This window comes from Carassius auratus, chromosome 45 (assembly GCF_003368295.1).
Source record: "Carassius auratus strain Wakin chromosome 45, ASM336829v1, whole genome shotgun sequence".
Classification (NCBI taxonomy): domain Eukaryota; kingdom Metazoa; phylum Chordata; class Actinopteri; order Cypriniformes; family Cyprinidae; genus Carassius; species Carassius auratus.
Window position 1 is genome coordinate 1,026,980 of NC_039287.1, and position 21,000 is coordinate 1,047,979.

Here is a 21,000-nt window from a genome sequence, read left to right on the forward strand (position 1 = left end):
TAAGAAATATTCTTAATATCACTATCCCCAACATAAAACCAAATACTTTATATATTAGAACAGAAACACTTAAATGTTTTCCTTGGGTTTTTTTTTTTGTTGTTGTTGTTTTTTTTTTTATAATTTACTTTTGCTTTTTTTGCGGAGCTCCATGAGTGAACTTCAGTGCGTTTGAGGCATTTTTGATTCTGTGATTAGGATGGTCCACATAGAAATTAAGCTTGTTTGGGGGTGGGCGGGGACAGTATTCATGACACTATAAAATAGTGCTACAACACCTTACTGCAGTGTGGCTGTGTGGTAATTTGGTGGCTGTAATAATGGGGCTTATGAACTGTGTGCTTGAGCTTTTAGCGCTGGTTGCATTTGATCATGTGTACAGTGCCAGGCCAATGGCTCAAGTGATTCAGCCTCGGGTGCTGAGTCAAGATCCTCAAACAGTTGATTGTCCACTTGGGGAGCAATTGAATTCAATCCAAAGTTCTAATGGAGTTCAATCTCCGAAGCCCCAGCTAGCCCCGGTTACTTCAAATCTGGCCCCTTTGAGTATTCAGTCCAAACAAGAATTGCTGGGCCCAGTCAGGGAGCTGGCTTGGAAGTTCCCAAAGGTCCAAGAAGAGCCAGTACAGCCAGATTTTAACTTTGAGTTGCAGCAGCCTAGGCCTTCTGACAGTGTAGCAGTCCAGTGTTGGGAAAATAGAGTGCATGTGGAAGTGAAGCAGGACTTCTTTTGTAATGGGCAGCTGCTTGAGCCCTCTCTTTTATCTCTAGGGGGCTGTGGTGTGGAGAGTGTGGATGCAACTGCCAGAGTCCTGATCTTTCACTCTGCGCTTCAGGAGTGTGGTAGTCAGCTTTTGGTCTGTCTTCTGGCTTCTTAAATTTGCTCATTGCCGAAGTCCTGCATATTCAGCAGCTTCTAAATGTATTCTCTTGCAGGTGACTGAGAATGAGCTTGTCTATACCTTTACCCTTGATTATAGACCAGCTGCACTACAAGGCACCCCGATTTTAAGGTCCAGTGGTGCTACAGTTGGTATTGAATGCCACTACCCCAGGTCAATTCTTTATTTGTGTTACTAGTGTAACTTCACAATTCAAGCCTTCTTGACATAAGTATTTCATTACAGGAGACACAATGTGAGTAATGAAGTGCAGCCAGCTTGGATCCCATATGCATCTACCCAGATTGCAGAGGACATTCTTGTTTTCTCCCTGAAGATCATGACTGGTTTGTTTCCTTTTATGTATCGGAAGTATTTTCATCAGTACTTTTGGTTTAATTTTGTGTGTGTTTGGGCTGTCTAAAGATGACTGGATGTTTGAAAGGCCTTCCGCCGTTTTCTTCCTGGGAGATGTCTTAAATATTCAGGCATCTGTGAAGCAGTACAACCACATTCCCCTTCGTATATTTGTGGACAGCTGTGTTGCCACTAAAGGCCCTGATGTGAAATCTGCTCCAAAGTATTCTTTTATTGAACACCATGGGTAAGAACGTTTACATTGAGAGTTCATATAAGTGTGGGAATCAAGATCCTCATGAGACTTATTGGCGTTTTAGTTGCCTCACTGATGCAAAGTATACAGGCTCCATCTCCAAATTTCTGCCCAGAGTGCATGATGACAAACTCCAGTTTCAACTGGAGGCCTTTAGGTTCCAACAAGAAAGCAGTGGTGCTGTATGTTTTGTTTGCTTTTTCTGTTTGTGGTTCAATTAGGCTACTCTAAATCTTGTTGCATGTTGTAAGTGGCCTGTCTTTGCAGATTTACATCACCTGTCTTCTAAAAGCAAGTGCCGCTTCGGTGCAGGTTAACGAAAATCACAAGGCTTGTTCTTTTAGTGCAGATGGGTGAGTCTGGGTGGATGATGTGACTATTCTGTATAAAATTCGTCCACTAGACCAGTTTATTTGGTTTTTAGATGGGTTTCTTCTGATGGAAGGGATGAGGTATGTGGCTGTTGTGACACAAGCTGTGGATTGACGACTGATAGCGTTTTAAGCGAAGTTCCAGGTATATTTTGCATGTGACTGAGTCCCAAATCTGTAGGTTTTATCCTAGCGTTAACAGGGGTTTTTTTTCTTTTTTTTTTTTTTTTAACCACAGGTTTCCAGTGGGAAGCAAGAGCCCAGGTTGGCCCTCTCCAGGTCCGGGAAAACCAACTTCAAGCCAAAAATGTGATTTAATTTTTTTTTTTAAATAAAGCTTTAGGTACGAATTAATTGTTTTGTATGGTTTTTGTGAGTCACAATTATGAAATCGTTATCGGATTTAAAGTGTACACGATTTAGCAAATAGAGGGAATAAATTAGTAAGTCGTGCGCAGGCTTTTTTTTTTTTTAATGTGTGGGGCTCCGTAAGGACCAAACATTTATTGAACGAAACATTTCTGAAATAAAAAGTATTTGTGTGTGTGTGTGTGGTCATTATACAGGTTTTATCTCTTCACCGCCTCGTACATCGATTCAGCAACATTTCGTTTGTGATTGGATCATTCAAGAAGTATAGAATATACTGACCAATCACCGTAGACTGCGGTGTGACTAAGATGAATTAAACTACACTTCGACTTACAGAAAACGGCGCGAAGTTGGGAGCGATACCAATTCACTTTTAGAGGGGAGTTCTTAAGCACTTTAATGTAATTGACGTACACCATGGATTTTAAAAACAACAACGGAAGTAAGCTATATGTATAATCAGAAAAACGAATACAAACGTACAAGGAAATATACTTTAAGTAGCGTTAAATAAGCACACATAGCGCTTAAGACAATGAACAGGTTTCGTTTTCTCAATGAAACCCTATGCGGTGCTGACGAATGACATCGCCCAAAAGGAAATGTGGAGAACTCAAACAGAAGACCTGAATTTGTATAAAGGATCTCATTATTGTCTATAATTATCACTTAAACGCGTTTATTAATCGCAGTTATCATCTGAATAAGTCGGTAAGTTTCAAGTAGATAATATTCAAAAAACTTGTAGGAAGCAAACGTAGTTGAGTTAGTTTTACCTTCAAATTGAACGAACAAAGTAACAGTTATGTTACATTTTACTACGAAAACATGTTTGGACGTAGATTAATCGGTGATATACTTGTTTCATAAACATATAAAACCGAATTAAGTTACAACTTTGTTGTCAGAGCAGGTGTGTTTTGAAAAGGTTTCCATAATGTCTCAAGTGACCCTTTTGGATGAAGTCTCTCGATGGGACCAGGAGACCTGTCAACAAGAACTCAAAACCGTCCTGCCCAAACTAATTATATCCTTTCCTGTCTTACTTCACAAATTCATTTCACTTGTAGTTTAAGGCAGTGTATGAATGTACACATGTTTCATTGTTTAGGACTACCATAGTAAAATTTGTGTAACTATGATTAAGATTGACCTTGACACTTGAACGCCATGCATCATGACACTGACAGCTGGGAAGAGCACACAAGTAAGTCTGAGCTGTCATCAATACTGTATGTAATAGTTTTAGACCTGGCATATCTTGGGTGGACCTCTAAACATAAACATTACTTTGTATGATATATGTTCTTGTTTTATTTTAAGACATCTAAGCGAGCAAGTTGAAGCACAAGTGCCAAATAAGTGTCCTCATTTAATTCAACTATCTTCAACAGGCTTATACTTTTAAATCATGGAAGCTTTCGTTGCTTTTCTCAATAAATATTTTGTTTGTATAAAATACTTTGATTTAGATTTTCTACACTTTATATACCATCTCTACAGATATTCTTCAGACGATCACAAGCAGGTTCCTCCCTCATCTTTCTTTATCTGATTTGGAGAAGGAATGTTTCTCCACAGTTTTACCCAAGGTTAGAAAATTTAATTCCCACAAAATGTCGGCTTTGGTGTTGGGAAGAGCTTTTTTTTTTTTTAAAGCAACAGATGAAAGGAATAGGATTGTTTCAAACAACACATTTGTAATGAATTATGTCACACATTGCATGAGATGAAAAGTGAATTAACACTGGCAAAAATGAAATGCTTTGGTAGTGGATTAATTAACTCATCAATAAATGAGTGATTCATATACAGTATATCAGTGATACTAGACATCATTGTGCATTTCAAATCATTAGTTTCACTTTAATTCTCTGGTCTGGACAGCAAGCTGTCGGAATCAGTGTTGTGGGTACAAAGTAACGCGTTAGAGTACTCTAATTACTTTTTTCCTGAAATGTGTAACTTAACGCGTTAGTTTCGTGCGGAAGTAATCAGTAACTTCGTTATTTTTTTAAAAAAGTAATCCGTTATTTTAAGGAAAGGAAAATCCCGACTGCAGCCTGCTTTTTTTCAGACAGTAGTCCTAGGTCTACTGTGCCACCTGCGGATGTATCAGCGGAGCCGAAGCTCTGTGATCGTAAAGTCAATGGCTGTGATACGTCTGTGCCCTGCGCCTGACCCTGTGTGTATCTCTGTGTGTTTTTTTTTTTTTTTTTTTTTGAACTCCCGTCTAGATGGCAGAGAGGACAGCGTTTGGTTTATGGAAGTACGCACATTATTTTCAATTTGTCAACGAAAAAGAAAAGAACATAACGGTAAAATGCACACTCTGTGAGTGACACTTTAATAATAATTAGTTCGGCTATTAAGCGATTTGTCATTTGCCTGTGTGGCAGTGAAGGATTTAATTCGGTCGGTTTGTTATCATTTTTGTTTGACAGGCAGCTGTTAATTTCTGTTAGATCGTTGGCTGGCTGGTTGTTCATCATTTCTAAATGGATTTAAATCTGCAAGCCTGTTTAAGGTTGTGTTTACAAGTAAGCATACTTGTACTTTGATAACTGCATTATTTAAAGTTAAAGAAAAATCAGGAGTTATCTTGTGGTGCTCATAATATACAGTAGCCTAGGCTACCCGGGCTGGGTGCGAATTTTGATTAATAATATGTTCTGTGATAATAAATAAATAAAACGCCATGTGGAATAGCCGATTGCTGACTGTCTTTCCTGTTATTGTTAATCTGCAGTGTTAATTAAGTCGGATGACTGACGTTATTCATTGTCGGGAGTCACGACTTCTAGGTGCATTTAAAGGGGCCGAGGGCTGTGTCTGTCATGTGTGAGCCGCTGCGAACTGCTTTTAATTTTTGGTAACGCATGAGTACTCTAACGCGTTACTTTTATGAATAGGTAACACTGTATCATAACTGATTACTTTTAATTGATGGTAACGTTGTAACCTAACTAACTACTTTCCAAAGTAACTATACCCAACACTGGTCGGAATGCTTAGCAGTCAGACAAGTTACCTCCCAAAATGCTGTCTTAGCCAATCTGGGAAAAAAAATTAAGTCACACAATCATCATTTTCATGATTATTGCTGTCACTTTTGAGTACTCTGTAACTTGTGCCAATCCAATTATATAGCCTGAAATATTCAACATGAAGCATGTTTTTATGTGTTGTCATGTGCGATCCACAGGTGGTAAAAGTGTTTGCCAGTCTTTTGGAAGAAATCAGCAAGCAAATTGGAGGCCTTTCTAGTCAGAACACAGAGCTGCATGTGTTTTTGAGAAATATCTTGAAGGTTTGAATATGCCATATTAAAATTGAAATAAAAATGTCTTCATTTGCTGGTCATAGTGATTTCTGCTGTTGTGTTTTTGCCAGATGATGGTCCAGACCCTAGAGTCTCTCTCTGGCTGTGTACGTCATGTCTGTTCCTTCGAGGAGTCTGTTTCCTTTGATACCATTCGCTCTCTGCCCTCTTGCATCCTCAGAGTCCTAAAGGACACCTTCCAGCACTGCAAGGTACAACATTTATTTTTATATAATTCACTGGACATATTTTTAAAACCAGGATTTTATTTTCTGCTAATTTCAGTATGATGTTGATGTGTTTATAGAACAGTGAGGTCATGTACAGTGGAAGGCTGTCATTGGTGGGTGATCTGCTTCAGGGCCTGTTTAAAGAGGCCTATTCTTTGCAGAAGGGCCTGATGGAACTGTTGGACAAAATTAACTTGGAGGACACTGCTTCTGAGGAGGAAGTGTCAGATATTGTCACAGGTTTGTGGTATCTGTGTGAGAAATCTCCAGTGAAGAGATGGATATGCTTATCTATAGTTGTTTTGAATTTTGTTTTTGGCTTGCAGTGATTCACAGTCTGCTGGACATATGCTCGATCATATCTGGATTGGACATTGCGCTACATGCCAACTCATGGAAATTTATCATAAAGTGAGTAGTGTTGTTACGGTACCAAAATTTCAGTATTCGGTACCGATACCAGTGAAAATCCACGGTTCTCGGTACCAAAGCAAAACACAAAAATATGCTAATAAAAAAAAAAAAACTTTTTTTATCACTAAATTTAAAACGGTAAAATGCTTGTGAAGTGACTCAGAACAGTTCTGGTGATGTTGTTTATGTATTTATGTCCTCATTGAGACGGCAGATGCTGAAATTACTGCAAGCGTCACACGCTTCAGTCTATGTAGTAAACAAACCTGCACGTCTCTGCCATTCATTCATTCACACAGAGATGTGCAGAAGATGCAGGATTCATATTTCAACCAACTTTTGCCACTTAACATTTACAGATACTGGTCCGTATGGAGGTTTGATTTTATTAATTTATGCTAACTTTGATAAATTCCGTGACTGTCCATATTAAAATGTAAGTTTCATTTTCTTGACTGGATTTTGAGATTCTGGCCGCGTTTTCTGCTTCGCGGAAATCATAGCACTCTATGCATCAAGAACCGGGTTGACCGGGTCCTCGGTACCACCGGTACTTAAAGGGTTAGTTCACCCAATAATCAAAATTATGTCATTAATAACTCACCGTCATGTCGTTCCAAACCTGTAAAACCTCCGTTTATCTTTGGAACACAGTTTAAGATATTTTAGATTTAGTCCGAGAGCTCTCAGTCCCTCCATTGAAGCTGTGTGTACAGTATACTGCCCATGTCCAGAAAGGTAAGAAAAACATCATCAAAGTAGTCCATGTGACATCAGAGGGTCAGTTAGAATTTTTTGAAGCATCGAAAATACATTTTGGTCCAAAAATAGCAAAAACTACGACTTTATTCAGCAGTGTCTTCTCTTCGGTGTCTGTTGTGAGTAGGGGTGTGACGGTTAGTATATAATCGTGAGACCGGCGGTTATAGTTGAACACCGTCATTAGCCGTCATTAGCCGCCAAAACCGTGTCATTAAAATATTTTTTACAAACATTTTTTTATCAAAAATTATTTTCATTTTTTAGATAGGATCATAATATGCGCAATATATCGGGAGACATGGTTTTTACCACTTAATGAAGTTTTTTAAATCGTCAGACATGATATTTACCACTTCATTAAATTTTGCTTTGTAGAAAACCTTTCTTAAAAACGAATTTCGTTTTGTACAAATTTTATCTTAATTTTAATAAATGTTTCATCAACCAATTGCATGTATTTTAATTAATAAAAAGCAAATATAGCAGACAATGATAACCGTGACATTGAAGCACCAGCGCGCCGCGTTCACTTGCACTGCACTGTAAACTAGAGCGCATCTCATCGTAAATGAAACTCAGCGTAGGCCTATGCCTCATACATTAGCATTAAATATCTTTGCTGCATCCTTTCTAGAACAGACAAGGGCTTTTTTTTGCGGCTCGCATCAGCAAAGCATTGCATCGTCCATAGACCGCAAAACAATCAGCGGATGGCGGGCGGGTGCGGCTTTGAAATTTGCTCAAAAAACGTTGGCGCGAATGGTGAGTTTTGTGACAGATCTCCTTAATAAACGGAGGTCTGAAATCTCTGCCCCTTTACCGATCAGAGCGCACGCTGACACGGAGTTAACCCGCTGTCTCCAAGAACAACCAATTTACTCTACGGCAGATCCACTAGCATGATGGCGAGACAATGAAACACGCTATCCGCTCTTAGCAAAATTGGCACGTAAATACATGTGTGTTTGTGCTACAAGCACAGCATCAGAGCGAGTTTTTAGCACTGCGGGGAACATAGCTACACCTGTCAGATCGTCACTAAAACCGACTAAAACTAAAACTTTTTTTGTTTTTTGTTAAGGATTTGTTCACTGTGTGTGATTCATTTAATGGAAAGCACATTCACTGCTAGTTGTCTTGCTGTTAATTTTAAATAAATGTAGAGCACGTAGCTAATCAGTGTCTGCCCCCCCCGGACGGTTATGTTATGAACCGTCACATTTGACTCACGTCATAACCGTCATCACCAATTCAAAAACCGGCACACCCCTAGTTGTGAGTTCAAAACAAAGCAGTTTGTGATATCCGGTTCGCGAACTAATCACTCGATGTAAAAAATAAATAAATAAATAATGCTAATTATACTGCTCCGGGTGTTTGTTCACGGTGTATGTGTTCTCTACTCACTGCTGTGTGTGTGCACTTGGATGGGTTAAATGCAGAGCACCAATTCCGAGCATGGGTTACCATACTTGGCAAAATGTCACAACTTTATATACTGAGAGTTTGTATTCAATTTCAGACAGAGCGTGAAGTACCAGTCTCTAGTAGAAGATCGGCTTCGCCATACTGACATAGCCTTCTCTTTGTGTGAAGACCTGTATACATCTGTCCAGAACTGTATTGAGCTGGCCCAACAGATCCAGCAGGCAGGACTACAGGTAGACTCATCATCAATACAATTTTGAACAGATTGCATTTTTTAACAGAGATGGTGAATGTTATTTATTGGTTGCTGTGGTATTTTTAATTGCAATAATGGTGACCTTGAAACACTCATCAAGGGACTTTTTTTGGTAACACTTTAGAATAGGGTTCCATTAGTTAATGTTAGTTAACTACTTTCGTTAACATGAACTAAGCAAGAACAATCCTTCTACAGCATTTATAAGTCTTAGTTCATGTTAATTTCAACATTTACTAATGCATTATTTAAATCAAAAGTTGTGCTTGTTAACATTAGTTAATGCACTGTGAATTACCATGAACTAACAATGAATAACTGTATTTTCATTAACTAACATTAACCAAGATGAATAAATACAGTAATAAATGTATTATTCATTGTTTGTTCATGTTAATTAAAACATTAACTAACATTAACTAATGGAACCTTATTCTAAAGTGTTACCCTTTTTTTTATTGGACAAGTCTAAAGTGTCACATAAAAGGTCAGCTCATATCTCACTTCCACCTTTTGTTTTTCACAGGAAATTGTGCACTGTCCAGAATACAAGCTTTTCCAAAAAGCCACAAAAATGTGTAGGTTTTTTGCCAACACATTAGTCCACTACACAAAGGTAACTGAGGGCAAAGTTAAAGTTATTAATTTAAACCTGTTAAAATGATTTTAACAGTCAGAAATAGTTACAGTTTTCTGGGGATTTTTTTTCATGTGATAGGAATTTAAAGAATTTCTTGCCAAGTCATGCCGTCGATTTCACCAGTTGTATCTCCAAATCCACAGGTAAATCAATTATATATTGCTTAAGGTCAACACTCTTAACATAGGGATTTTAAGCAACATGATTTTTTTTTTTTTCATTTTTCAAAGTTTCATTTTTGCTCTCTCTGTTTTGTCTATGTCTTATTAAGCTTGTGTTTTTTTCCCTCCTCAGCAAGTTCCCTCCCTCTGTGTGTGCCCTGTTTGTGCCCTCTGCCCTCAGTGAGGAGTTGAGAGTGGCGGTTCTGGTTCCCATGGATGTCATGCTGACACAGCTGCTCTCTTTCCATCCCTTTGCAGAATCTGTCCTGGACCCAGATCTCCGTGAGTTTCTTCTTGCAAACTTCTATAACAACTTCCAGGGTACTCTTGAACTCTGGAACACTCCTTTAACATTGCCTCCAAAAAATAATTGGCTTGTTCATTGAAAGCTCATACATCACTTAATTAACCTGGTCATTCAAGTTTTTGTTCTGTTTGTAATGTGAGTGATGGGTCACTGTCTGCAAAGTCTTAAGAGAGTGAAATGAACTGGTGAGGAATTTCTTTAATTTCAAGGACATAGTTACATAACAAAATGCATAGAGACTGCCTGTCCATGACACATTGCTGAGTGCATATCCTGTACATTTCCAGGTCACTTAAACTGAATTAGTGCCCATGCCCTTTCATTATTACAGGGCAGTTCTTCCATCTTTCCAACATGTGGAGTTGCACTCTCTGTCTGACAGTTTTTGGATTATTGGCAAGATAAAAACAACTATTTGTTCCCACAACACATTAATTTTTTCCCCTTTTTTTTGGTAAATCATGGCCATGTTGTTCTAATTCTTTCGGTTGTTTTAGTAAAATCGTTAACTAAATTAAAACAAACAAATTAATACATGACCTCACTTTACCTAAAACTAATAACTTATGGGAAGAATTATTTTTAATTGTAGGTTTCTTAAACATTTTTTTTTAAATTATCAATTAGTTTTTCCTGTTGTTTCTGTATCTTAGAGTCCAGTACAGAATTGTGTCTACCACAGTGTCTGCTACTGGTGAGTGTACTGGGTAAACTCTCCTCCCAGCCAGAAGAGGCGATGCGGCTGTGGAGTGATGGCAGTCAGTTTTCGGAGGAAACTCCCAGGTACTTTACACTTGTGTATTTTTGCAGGACTAAATTGGCAAACTAGTCAGTTGAGTATCATTGTGAGTTTAAGCATCATAAATTATGCTGAATTGGCTTGCCGTTTATTGATAACGTTTTAATGCTGCAATAAAATGACCTTTCATTGAACAATACTGTTAAAAGGTTTGGGGCCAGCAAGATTTTGTAAAAATTTTTAAAGAAGTATTGTATGCTCACCAAAGCTGCATTTATTTCATAATAAATTTAAAAAATCTCAAGAATTAGTTTTTCAAGAATCTTTGATGAATAAAAGAATAACGTTTGAAATTAGTTTTTTCGTATCAATGTAAAAGTTTGCTTTCACTTTTGATCAACTTAATAAATCCTTTGTGAAAAAAAAAGTTACTTTACATCATCTTTGTCATTTATCCCTCTGTTGTTTACAACTGCATTTCAATCCTGGAAATGTAAAAATTGTGCCTACTTAAATCGAGATTTCGAGATTAATTTTTTTTTGGCTCAAGTGCATAATACCATCAAAAAGTCTTTCTTTCCACAGATGGTCAGTGTTTGAGGCAGTGTTGCATAGTTTTCGGCGGTGTATGTTGGAGCGTGCCGTGCCGGTGTGGTTGCCGGGAGTAATGCTTCATGGCCAGGCTCAGGGTAGAGTCAGCCTGCACCAGCATGTGTGTGTGCATATGTGTGCTTGTGTGGCTGTTCTGCCCACTCAACACTTCGCACCATTGGTCAGTCATCTTTTTCTATTGAATTCTGTTCAAGTGTTATATAACTAAGCTTGATCTTCCTCTCTTGATGATGTGACAAATAAAATGAACTCAAAACCTTCTGTTTTTAAAAGACAAGTCACATTTTAGCTATAAGTCTTGAAATAATTACATTCTTATGCTGTTCTTGTAATTACTTTGATCATGCTGAAATTATTTTCAACTGGCTAAGTGACAAATAGCTGGTCCTTAATACATTTCATCAGAAAAGAAAGGAAAACCATCAAAAAAACTTATTGTCCTCTGTTTTCTTCTTTCAGGAGCGGTCACTTTTAGCCGCCGTATTGCAGGCAGACATGCAGACGGCTGTCTTGGCAACAGATGTCTGGTGCTTCCTGGCACGGTAAGAATAGATACACACCCATTGGACTTCTATGACTACTACTTTCCAGAGCTGCTACAGAGAATGCCAAGCATGAACAATCAGAGATATACCTGTTTTTAATCTTTTTAGAAGTGTCATTGTTGTTTAGGAGTCATTCAATACTTTCTAAAACCCCTTAAATAATATTAAATTCAATTCAAGTTTATTTGTATAGCAATTTTTAAGATACAAATTGCAAAGCAACTTTAAAGAAAATTAAGTTTCTACAAAACTTACCTTATAAGTGGTGATCAGTTTATGTGCAAATGACAGGAATTTTCAGAAAAATGTATACAAGACATAGTCAACCAGACGATGAACACTATTAACAGCAGTAATAATGTGATTGCATAGTAAGTAGCAATATTTGTTATTTATCATGGTTATCAATAAATAATATTGATAACCATGCTCTACTAGCACCTGTGTCTATACAAGTTGGAAAACATTTACTGCTCTAAAGAATGCAAGAAAAAAATGTTTATATACAATATCAGAGTTCAAGTTCTTTCTGTCTCTCTGCAGGTATGGCACGGCTGAGTTATGTTTTCATCATGTTCTCCTTATTGCTCACCTGGTGAGTTAGGAGAGTGCTGGGAATGGGAATTTTTGAGCAATTTAATGAATCCTTGTTGAAAAAAGTAGCAGTTTCTTTACAAAAAAAAAAAACATTCTAAAGATTTATGTATGTGTGTTCTTTACATTTGACAACTAGAGAAATTTGTCTGTGTTAAACCATAATTATATTAAACCTTGTACTTGTACTATCTTGATAATTAATTAGTTTTCTAAATCAATTGACCATTTTAAAGATGACTACATACTCTTGGATGACTGTAATTAAATTTTTGGAGAGTGTTTATACTTTTTTTTTTCTTTAAGTTCTCTTGGTTTGAACATTGTCTGAGCTAATTCTCTGGTTTTGTTTGTCCACTAATGATTTCCATGGCATGTATTGTTGTTGACCTAGATAAGGTCATGTCCTGGAGAGGGTTATCAGATGTTTCACTTGGCCCTGCTGCTTAGACGTCTGCTATTTCTCATGACACCCAAGCACCAGGTTAGTTTCTTTTTCTATTGTCCAGATTAAGAATATGAACGCAACTTTGCAGAAAAACTTCCTCAGAACATTGATGAGTTTGTAATATACTGTAGTTTATTTCTGTTCCCACCGATGTTCTGTCTTTGTTTTGTAGGTAGCAAAATGGTACATTCATAAATATGATGAAGTGCTTTTTTTGTGACAGGTGGAGTTTGTAAAGCGCTTCCCTCCCGCTCAGGAGGAGAACCTGTGTGTGTGGCGCCACACTCTGCTGAGGTGTCTGTGTACAGAGGCACGAATGCGGGTGGAGGAAGAGGTGCTTGCCGGGGCTTCTGTTGTGCTGCAGGAATTGGAGAATAGCGGCTACAGGATGGGAGATATACCGAGACTTGTGAGAGAAATAATGCAACAAGAGTGCTATTGAATACATAAACTTTATACTTGACAAGATGTTTGCCATCATTTTGTATTACATGAGAGTTTTATTTTAAAAACATGAAAAATGCTTGCATATTTTTAGTCATCTGTCCGAAGAGGATGCCGACAATCTTAGATCCAGATTCAAGTTCTAAGCCAATAAATGTGTTTTATGCCAGAGTCTTACCCTGAACAAATCCTGTTGAGGGTTGTTGTAGATTAAAGTTTTGATTATGGACACAAAACAAAATCCTGCACGATGCAGTTTAGTCATGGGGAAACTTGGGGATTTCTATTGTTATTTCAACACTTTATCTCTCTCAACATTTAAGTCGAAGTGAAAGCGATGTGACATACAGCCAAGCATGGTGACCCTGGTGACACTTGGAATTCGTGCTCTGCATTTAACCCTTCCAAAGTGCACACACACACACACACACACACACACACACACACACACACACCCGGAGCAGTGGGTAGCCATTTATGTTGCAGCATCCGGGGGGCAGTTGGGGCACCTCAGCCGTGGTGTTGAGGGTGGAGAGAGCGCTGTACATTCAATACCTCCACCTACAATTCCTACAAATCTGACATCCTGCCCTTAAAAACCAGACTGACGTTTAAGGTAAATATATTTCCCAGGGCAGGTTTTAAATTAGTTTCTCTGTGTTTCAGAACCAGATTCTAGGCTGTGTGCTGATGTTGATGGGAGGGAGTGACCTACAGGCTGAATGTGTGGGGTCTTCTGTGAAGATCATCTCTCAGCTGTGGAGTCGCATGAGTAGCAATCAGGTGATCAGATTACACATATACTGTACATGACTGTTCTAAATTTTGGGGTCAGTAAGATTTTGTTTTTCTTGTAATGAAATTAATATTTTCTATTCAGCAAGGGTGCATTAAATTGACAAAAAAATACATTTCAAATAAAACGCTGTTTCTATTAATCAAATAACCCTGAAAGAAATGTCACAGTTTCCACAAAAACAGTCCGCATAGCCTTTCTTGACAATGATAATAAGTATTTTTTAGCAACATATGTCGGCATATTAGAATGATTTCTGAAGGATCGTGTGACACTGAAGACTGGAGTTATGACTGATCAGCTTTGCCAGCTCAGGAATACATTTTAAAATGCACAAAACTTAAAACCGTTATTTTGAGTTAAATATTATTTCACAATATTACGTTTTTTACTGTATTTTAATCAAATAAATGCAACCTTGGCAAGCATAAGATTCTTTTTAAAAACTTTTAAAACAAATCTTAGGGTGTGTTTGATTTTGATCAAAACTGGTGTGATTTGTTCTGTTAGCGCCTGTTAGTGCGGTTCATTTGAGTATGTGTGATTGCTGCCTTCCGAACCTCGATGCACACCTAACAAGTGGACAGAGACTTCTAAACAGATGTGTCTTCGTCTCATTCCAAACAAACTCTGGTGTGGTTTGAATGAAATAAGTATGCAACAAGGAATAAATACTTCTAACCGAACCTAAAACAGGATGCAATGACAAGATGCAATGCTATGCGGTGTGATTTCATGACGCAAAACAAGTTTTTTGTTACATGTTTTTGTGTTCGGTAAGTTCTGTCATGAAATCTATGTCATCCAACCTGATCAGTCAGGATGTGAATGTATCACTATGGCTTTAGGTTCACTGTTTTTTCTTCACTGTTCATGTACTATCAGGTGCAGGTTCATCCACCTCTCCAGTGCACTGTGAAGTTACTCCTGTCAATATCAGCTGTCCTGATCAAAAGTGTAGATCAACATGTCATTGTTCAGGTGATCTTTTAACATTTCCTGTTTTCTTAGGGAATTTATATATATATATATATATATATATTGTAACTTTTTAGATATCTGTTCATTTTGATTCAAGGTTTTTTGTCTTTGCCCAAAAAAGGCTGTTTCCTGTTTGAGCGGGTTGACTATCCAGAAATGCCCAGATGACCTACTTTTAGCTGCTTTGGAGTTCCTTGCTTCACTGGGAAAAGTATTTATTTCTCCCAATATTCAGGTATACATGGAATATGAGGTAAAAAAAAACAAGCAAATTCTGACCAGGAATGATTTCTTCCACTTGGTCATTTCATTCTGTGTGTGCAGTACTTATATGTATGTGTGTGACTGCAGTGCCAAGTTTTGCCTAGAATCAGTGGTCTGTTCAATGGTCTCCTGACTCACCCATCCTGGCTGATACTCCATCATGTCCTCGAGGCCTTTGGCCTCTTTGCAGAGGTCAGAATTTCCCCATTATGTAACCATTTATATAACAGACAATGTCCTCAATTGTTAAATTTGTATATTTGAGAAAGTGAATGTATAATGAAACATTTTTGAAATATCTACACAAATCTGACTTGGGTATAACTACATAAAGGGTGCATTTACTTGAACTAGTATAGGTACATTTTGTAATTTAAAACTAAGTGATCAGTTATGCTCAAGAACTTGAGTTTTTATTTATTTAGTTAAAAAAAAAAATCTCAAATCACATCCCTGTTTAACTCTGTTTTTAATCAACAATTTTGTAATCTAGCTCTCGTCTCTCTTTTGTAACTTTAAGATAACCAACCATGAGGAAGTGATTTCTCAAACATTGACATCAGAGGAGATCAAAACCAAAGTGTTAAACTACCTCAGTAAGGTATGAAATGAGAGATTCACAGACTAACAAAAAGTGTTATTTTGTCTTCTTGGAGTGCTCCTTGTATAGATTATTGCATCACTCTCTACAGATTGTCTCACACCAGGAGTCTGAGGAAGCAAGACTCGGACGTCTGAAGGAGTGGAGGAGTGTAATAGAGAAACACTGTGAGCGAATGGAGTGTGAGGACAACTCACCTGTACAACCGCCACTTACTGAAGAGGTGAGTGAGTGAAAGGATGACTAGCTTTCTAGTCTGACATACTTCTGGAACAAATCTTTACTAATTCTGTGATTCTTTGCCTGTTCCAGCCATGTCCGAAGAGGGCAAGACAAGAAACTAAAGTAGAAGAGGAGTTTGAGAGATACGTCCAGACAGCAGAAAGTGCCTTGAAAGCCCTGCAGGCAATAGTGGGGCCAGGCCACAACCCATCCCCTCCACAGTGGGTCAGGACCAGACTTGAGGTCTTACAGACACTGATAACTCAAATCAACACCACTACAGTAGAGGAGCACTGATTCAACCACAACAACACCTCTACCTCTGGCTGCTTTTAACCTACGCTGCCTTTTTGTTCCATGTCACTACATTTGCTGAAGTCACCCAAGATATTTGTATAGAAGTTTTTTTTTGTTTTTATAAGGAAAAGTGTCACTCCAAAGACCAAAAAATTGTTTATTAAATAAACTTCATTAAAATTTGTTTTGTTGACTTTTCTAGTCAGTGGTTTGATACTGAGATATTTACATTGAATACTGAAGTCTAAAACTCTTGATTTTAATGATGCATTCACACATTCAGAATTGTTGTAATTTAAAGATTCTGACTTTGTAAAAAAAAAAAGTGTTCACATCCTCATTATTACAGCCCTGAATTTTCTAAAGCCTCCGAGTGTAATTGTAGGTTATTTCAACACAACTTGAACATAATATATTAATGCCGCCATCCTATTATGACAATTAAGAAATAGCATTTGTAAAAAAACTGTGGGGTGGGGGGGTCTTTGCTTGAATATGAAAAAGTAGGCTGGGGATTTGGATTTATCCTTCAGTTGCTGTTGAGATGTGGGTGTAAATGTATAAAACAACACACATTAACATTAATTTATCACAATAAGATGTATAAATCGATTTTTTTTTTTATGCGACTTAGATGTAATAAAAAAAAAAAAAGACAAATTTTCACAACTTAAAACCGTACATGTAAAAATTAAATCAAAGCAGATCAAATACCATAAAACCATTTTATTTAATAAGCAGCTGATAATACAAATAAATTAGGTTGGGCTCATCAAATCTAATGAACACAAATTAGAGTCTGTATATTTCTTCTCAAGTTGAGGCTGTGTGTCCTCTAAGGCTCACTGAACCAAAAAAAAACAAAAAAAAAAACGGTATGGCACAAAGAAACCTGACATTAGAAGTGTATGCATTTCCAGGTTAAATACCCCTTCACAGTGCAACATGACTGAAGGACGCCTAAAAGGATCTGGCATGTTTAGGTCCATCATGCTATCTTTCAAAAGCCTTTTTCTGTAGCTGAACAATTTCTATGGCAACAAAAGATTGAATATCATATCGTATAGGGTGGGGGAATCTTACAATACACACTTCTCTCTTAAATCGTAGTTACTACATTTTTGTATTGGTCTTTAGTGATAATGTCATGATGGCATATGTAGCAGTTTTCTTGAAAGTAAATCTCTCATATGGCTTTCTGTAGAAGACCACACTGATCACCAGGCATTCTCATCTTCCCAGTTGAGGTCATCGCCCCATCCTTCTGCCTCAGTCTGTGAAAGCAACACAAAAGTTAATCGCATCAGTTCGTCATCGTACTGTAGTCTAAATAACTGAAATGGATGTCGGGGCGAATAGCTAAACTTACCTCAGTCAAGTCAGCAGCAGCAAACTTGGTAGTAAGTCTCAGTTTATCTATTGATGGGTCTGATGTGTGTCCCGTATTGGGTTCTCTGACTGAGCTCTCCACAGGGAGCAGAAGAGATGAGGAAGACAGCTTTATATCTGGGACCATGTCTGCAAAGAAGTCTAGCTCTGGATCTGGCTCTGGCTTCTTCTTCACTGCAATTGTGAACTCCTGCCCAAGACATTCAGCTTCAGAGCTTTTGATTGTGCTTTTTGGCTTGGGCTCTAATGCTAAACTTGTGTTGCTGGGTTTGAGGGTGTCAGTTGTCTGGTTCCAACCGGTGTCCCATAATGAGATATGGTTATGATCTAGATTGCTTCTGACGCTAGAGTTCAGTTTGAGTGCTTTTGACTGCCTTGGAGGTCCGGCACTAGATTCAGACAGAGATATTGCAGTGCTCTTTGTTGATGCCTTAGGTACAGAGACTGGTAAAGGAGTCAAGTGTGACCTGTCTGAGGTCACTTCTGAGTCTTCAAAATCATCCCAGGGTTCCTCACTTTCATCCTCATTGTCAGCTGATAAAGCGGAGTTGCTCTGACCAGGGATGCCTGCTGACCGAATGTTAATCTGGACTGACTGGGTCTTGTCCTTTTCTGCCTCCTCTGTGTCACTCCAGTTAGGCCAATCTTCATCGGATCTCACCGTGCTGTTAGTTTTCGTGTTGTCTGCAGCTTGTGTGCCCATTCTGCACCCATTCATTTCGCTGCTAAATACTAGAGAGATCACTTGATTCAAAAGAGTTGTCATTTCAAACACCAAGTAGGTAGTTAACTCTTTAAAGTATCAGTTGTGGCATACCTGCTCTTTCTGATGTGGTGTGCTGGGCGGTGGTCTTTTCAGTTGCTTTGAAGGAATACATATTGTCTAAAACCATCTTTTTGTCCTCTGAGCTCTTAGTGAACAGATTCAGGACCTTTGGTGGTTGTGAGATGTGGGGATGTGAGGGCCCAACAGTATGCACGGGTGATGCTGAAGAGGAAAATAGATCAAAGGGAAGTCCTTCAGTTTTCAGTCACATGATTCTTCAGAAATCATTCTAATAAGCTGATTTGATGCTCAAGAAAATGTCTCATCATTATCAAATGCTGAAAACAGTTTTGTTGCTTAATATTTTTGTGAAACTTATTTATTACTTTGGAATTATTAGATTTTTTTTTATGAATAGAAAGTTCAAAGAACAGCATTTAATTTAAACAGAAATCTAAATATATTAAAAGTCTTCACATTAGTTGATGATTTTTAAACTGAAATACTTATTTGAGTTTAATCAGTGCAAATGTTTTAAAATGTTTATATTATATACATTAGTATATATTTCTTTTCTTTCCCTAAAAGAGGAACTGAATGCACTACTAGAAAAGAAATATCTATGACATATAAACTGATGCAGCAGCATCCTCCAGTGGCCTCAAAGCAATATTAGTACCATCCATATGTTTCATACTTCATATCTTAATTTCATTTTTAAATACATTAGCCATTAAGAAGACCTTTACTGATAAATCTGGCTGAAGGATATTTGATATTTACTTTATCTTATTCCAACCAGTCTTGAGAGATTGTAAAAAAATAAAAAATAATTAAATGTATTGTAAAACATAACATTTACATTCAATATAGGTAAATATAATAACTATAATAACTTCAGCAGCATAAATGTTTAGAATGGGACAAATACGTATCAGATGAATCAAAACAGAAATGAATTGGGCTGATCAACTTGTTTAGTAAAATAATCAGAGAATTAGACTAAACTCCTTCTCATTATAAAAGTGCCTCAACAGACGTGTCTTACTCTCTGGGGTGACCTCTGTGGACTTGGTGAAGTTTGGCGTAGTCCGTTTAAAGACTTTAGTCCTCTCCCCACCAACAACCACTTGGGCACCCAGCAACGGGACAAGCACAGCCAAACTCTGTAGTGTCATTGCGACGAGTGAGTCATTCGTATCTCTCATTCCCAGCAAAACCTGAGAGATAAAGTGTGGGAAAAAACTGAAACAATCCCAGTATCAACTTAAAAACATCCTGAACTACTCATTTTTCGAAAGAATTCAGTTTCATTAAGCTACTGATAAACACATACATTTCCACAGTACCTGAGGAAGAATCTGATTTTTCAGTTCTTCGTGAGGAAAGAACTCAGCATAGATGTGAATGTGGGAGAGAAGCACAATCCTGACGTGCTCCTCATTCACCTTATAGAGCTTAAGGAGCTGAGGAACCACGTATCTCCGATACAAAGACAAAGACAGAAGACACTCCTCACCGGCGCTCACACTCGAGTCTGTACATCAAAAACAGACGTCAAACTTCATAACTAAGACTAATGCAACTAAACAAGTGTACAAAAAGCATCTCCTAAAGGTTTCCTGCCTTGCTTAGGCCGTAAGAGGTGAGGAAGAAAGCTTTTGACAGCCATGGGCTCCGCAAACACCAAAGAATTGAGCAATTTAGGAGCCAGACGTGTAGCTATTAACTCCTCTGGGAGGTTCTGAACCCGGTCCAAGAGAAACCTGCAGAAACGCACTTAGTTATCCAAGCACAACACTTCACCCTTTTAGAGTAATACAATCATGCCTTTGAAAGGGAAGCTTACTTGAAGAATTCATTCTTCTCCTCCTCATTTTTCAGGGTCAAACTCTTCATAAAATTCATGATATCTAAGAAGTCATTTCTATAAGAATTAAATATGGCAATGTTTAGGTATTTAAATAATTAATTATCATATAATAATCTTACGTCAATACAGGCAATTAACATTTAAATGGATTCAAAAGACCCCGATTGATCAGAATTGAATCAGAGCGAACCTGAAGAACTTGTGAGTCAGCAAACTGCTGAGAGATGGGCGAGACATGGGGTCAGGGGTCAAGAGGCTGGCCTGCAGCATGTTCTTTAGACTCTCCAACAAATCATCTGAGACTGAGACAGAAAGTACATTTAGGCGGAGGAGCACATGGAGGTTACAAAAATGGGGAACAGACATGGAAAATAAATAAAAACATGCATGAAAGAGGGAATGGAAAAACACCACAATTTAGTGAGTGAGACTAAATAAGAAAAAAAAAAGATAGCACAAAAACAACAGAGCATGTTTTTAGTGAGGCCCTGCTCCAATAAACATGAAACAAAAGCCAAAAGGTTGCGTCACCATTACAGTGCTCCTGTCGATCATTTTGTTTATTGAACATTAAGTCATCATAACCTGCCCTGAATTAAAAACTTGTACCCCGCATGTAAAATAGTTTTGTCAGTCCATTAACAATTATGTCACAATGTCTATACAGTAAAG

At 37.8% G+C, this 21,000-nt stretch overlaps 2 protein-coding genes across 6 annotated transcripts; one reads left to right on the forward strand and one right to left on the reverse strand.

Annotated features, from left to right (window-relative positions):
* The first annotated feature begins 114 nt into the window (after positions 1–114).
* On the forward strand, positions 115–16,493 carry firrm (fignl1 interacting regulator of recombination and mitosis). Of its 5 annotated transcripts, none has more exons than XM_026232813.1 (32): positions 115–857; positions 937–1,055; positions 1,128–1,228; positions 1,308–1,485; positions 1,559–1,676; positions 1,762–1,847; positions 1,919–2,010; positions 2,104–2,174; positions 3,151–3,264; positions 3,405–3,444; positions 3,741–3,829; positions 5,443–5,547; positions 5,631–5,771; positions 5,951–6,029; positions 6,116–6,200; positions 8,488–8,626; positions 9,176–9,265; positions 9,368–9,432; positions 9,584–9,732; positions 10,411–10,540; positions 11,082–11,268; positions 11,568–11,650; positions 12,197–12,248; positions 12,642–12,731; positions 12,919–13,104; positions 13,806–13,922; positions 14,821–14,916; positions 15,038–15,151; positions 15,268–15,372; positions 15,701–15,781; positions 15,873–16,004; positions 16,094–16,493. In XM_026232813.1, exons 1-32 carry the CDS (start codon positions 321–323, stop codon positions 16,298–16,300), a joined length of 3,978 nt encoding a protein of 1,325 aa, XP_026088598.1. In that variant the 5' UTR covers positions 115–320; the 3' UTR covers positions 16,301–16,493. The 5 variants fall into 5 exon arrangements, with proteins under 5 accessions (XP_026088598.1, XP_026088597.1, XP_026088601.1 ...); XM_026232812.1 differs by having other exon boundaries at positions 116–857; positions 5,867–6,029; XM_026232816.1 differs by lacking the exons at positions 115–857; positions 937–1,055; positions 1,128–1,228; ... (3 more) ...; positions 1,919–2,010; positions 2,104–2,174 and adding an exon at positions 2,690–2,948 and having other exon boundaries at positions 3,146–3,264; positions 5,867–6,029.
* Positions 16,494–17,006: 513 nt separating this feature from the next.
* LOC113062818 (protein-associating with the carboxyl-terminal domain of ezrin-like) lies at positions 17,007–20,770 on the reverse strand. The gene is made up of 8 exons (XM_026232819.1): positions 20,519–20,770; positions 20,305–20,382; positions 20,082–20,221; positions 19,805–19,992; positions 19,504–19,675; positions 18,507–18,677; positions 17,670–18,421; positions 17,007–17,574 (listed from the first exon to the last, which is right to left on the reverse strand). The coding sequence occupies exons 1-8, from the start codon at positions 20,692–20,694 to the stop codon at positions 17,518–17,520; spliced, it is 1,734 nt and encodes a 577-aa protein (XP_026088604.1). The 5' UTR covers positions 20,695–20,770; the 3' UTR covers positions 17,007–17,517.
* Positions 20,771–21,000: the final 230 nt, after the last annotated feature.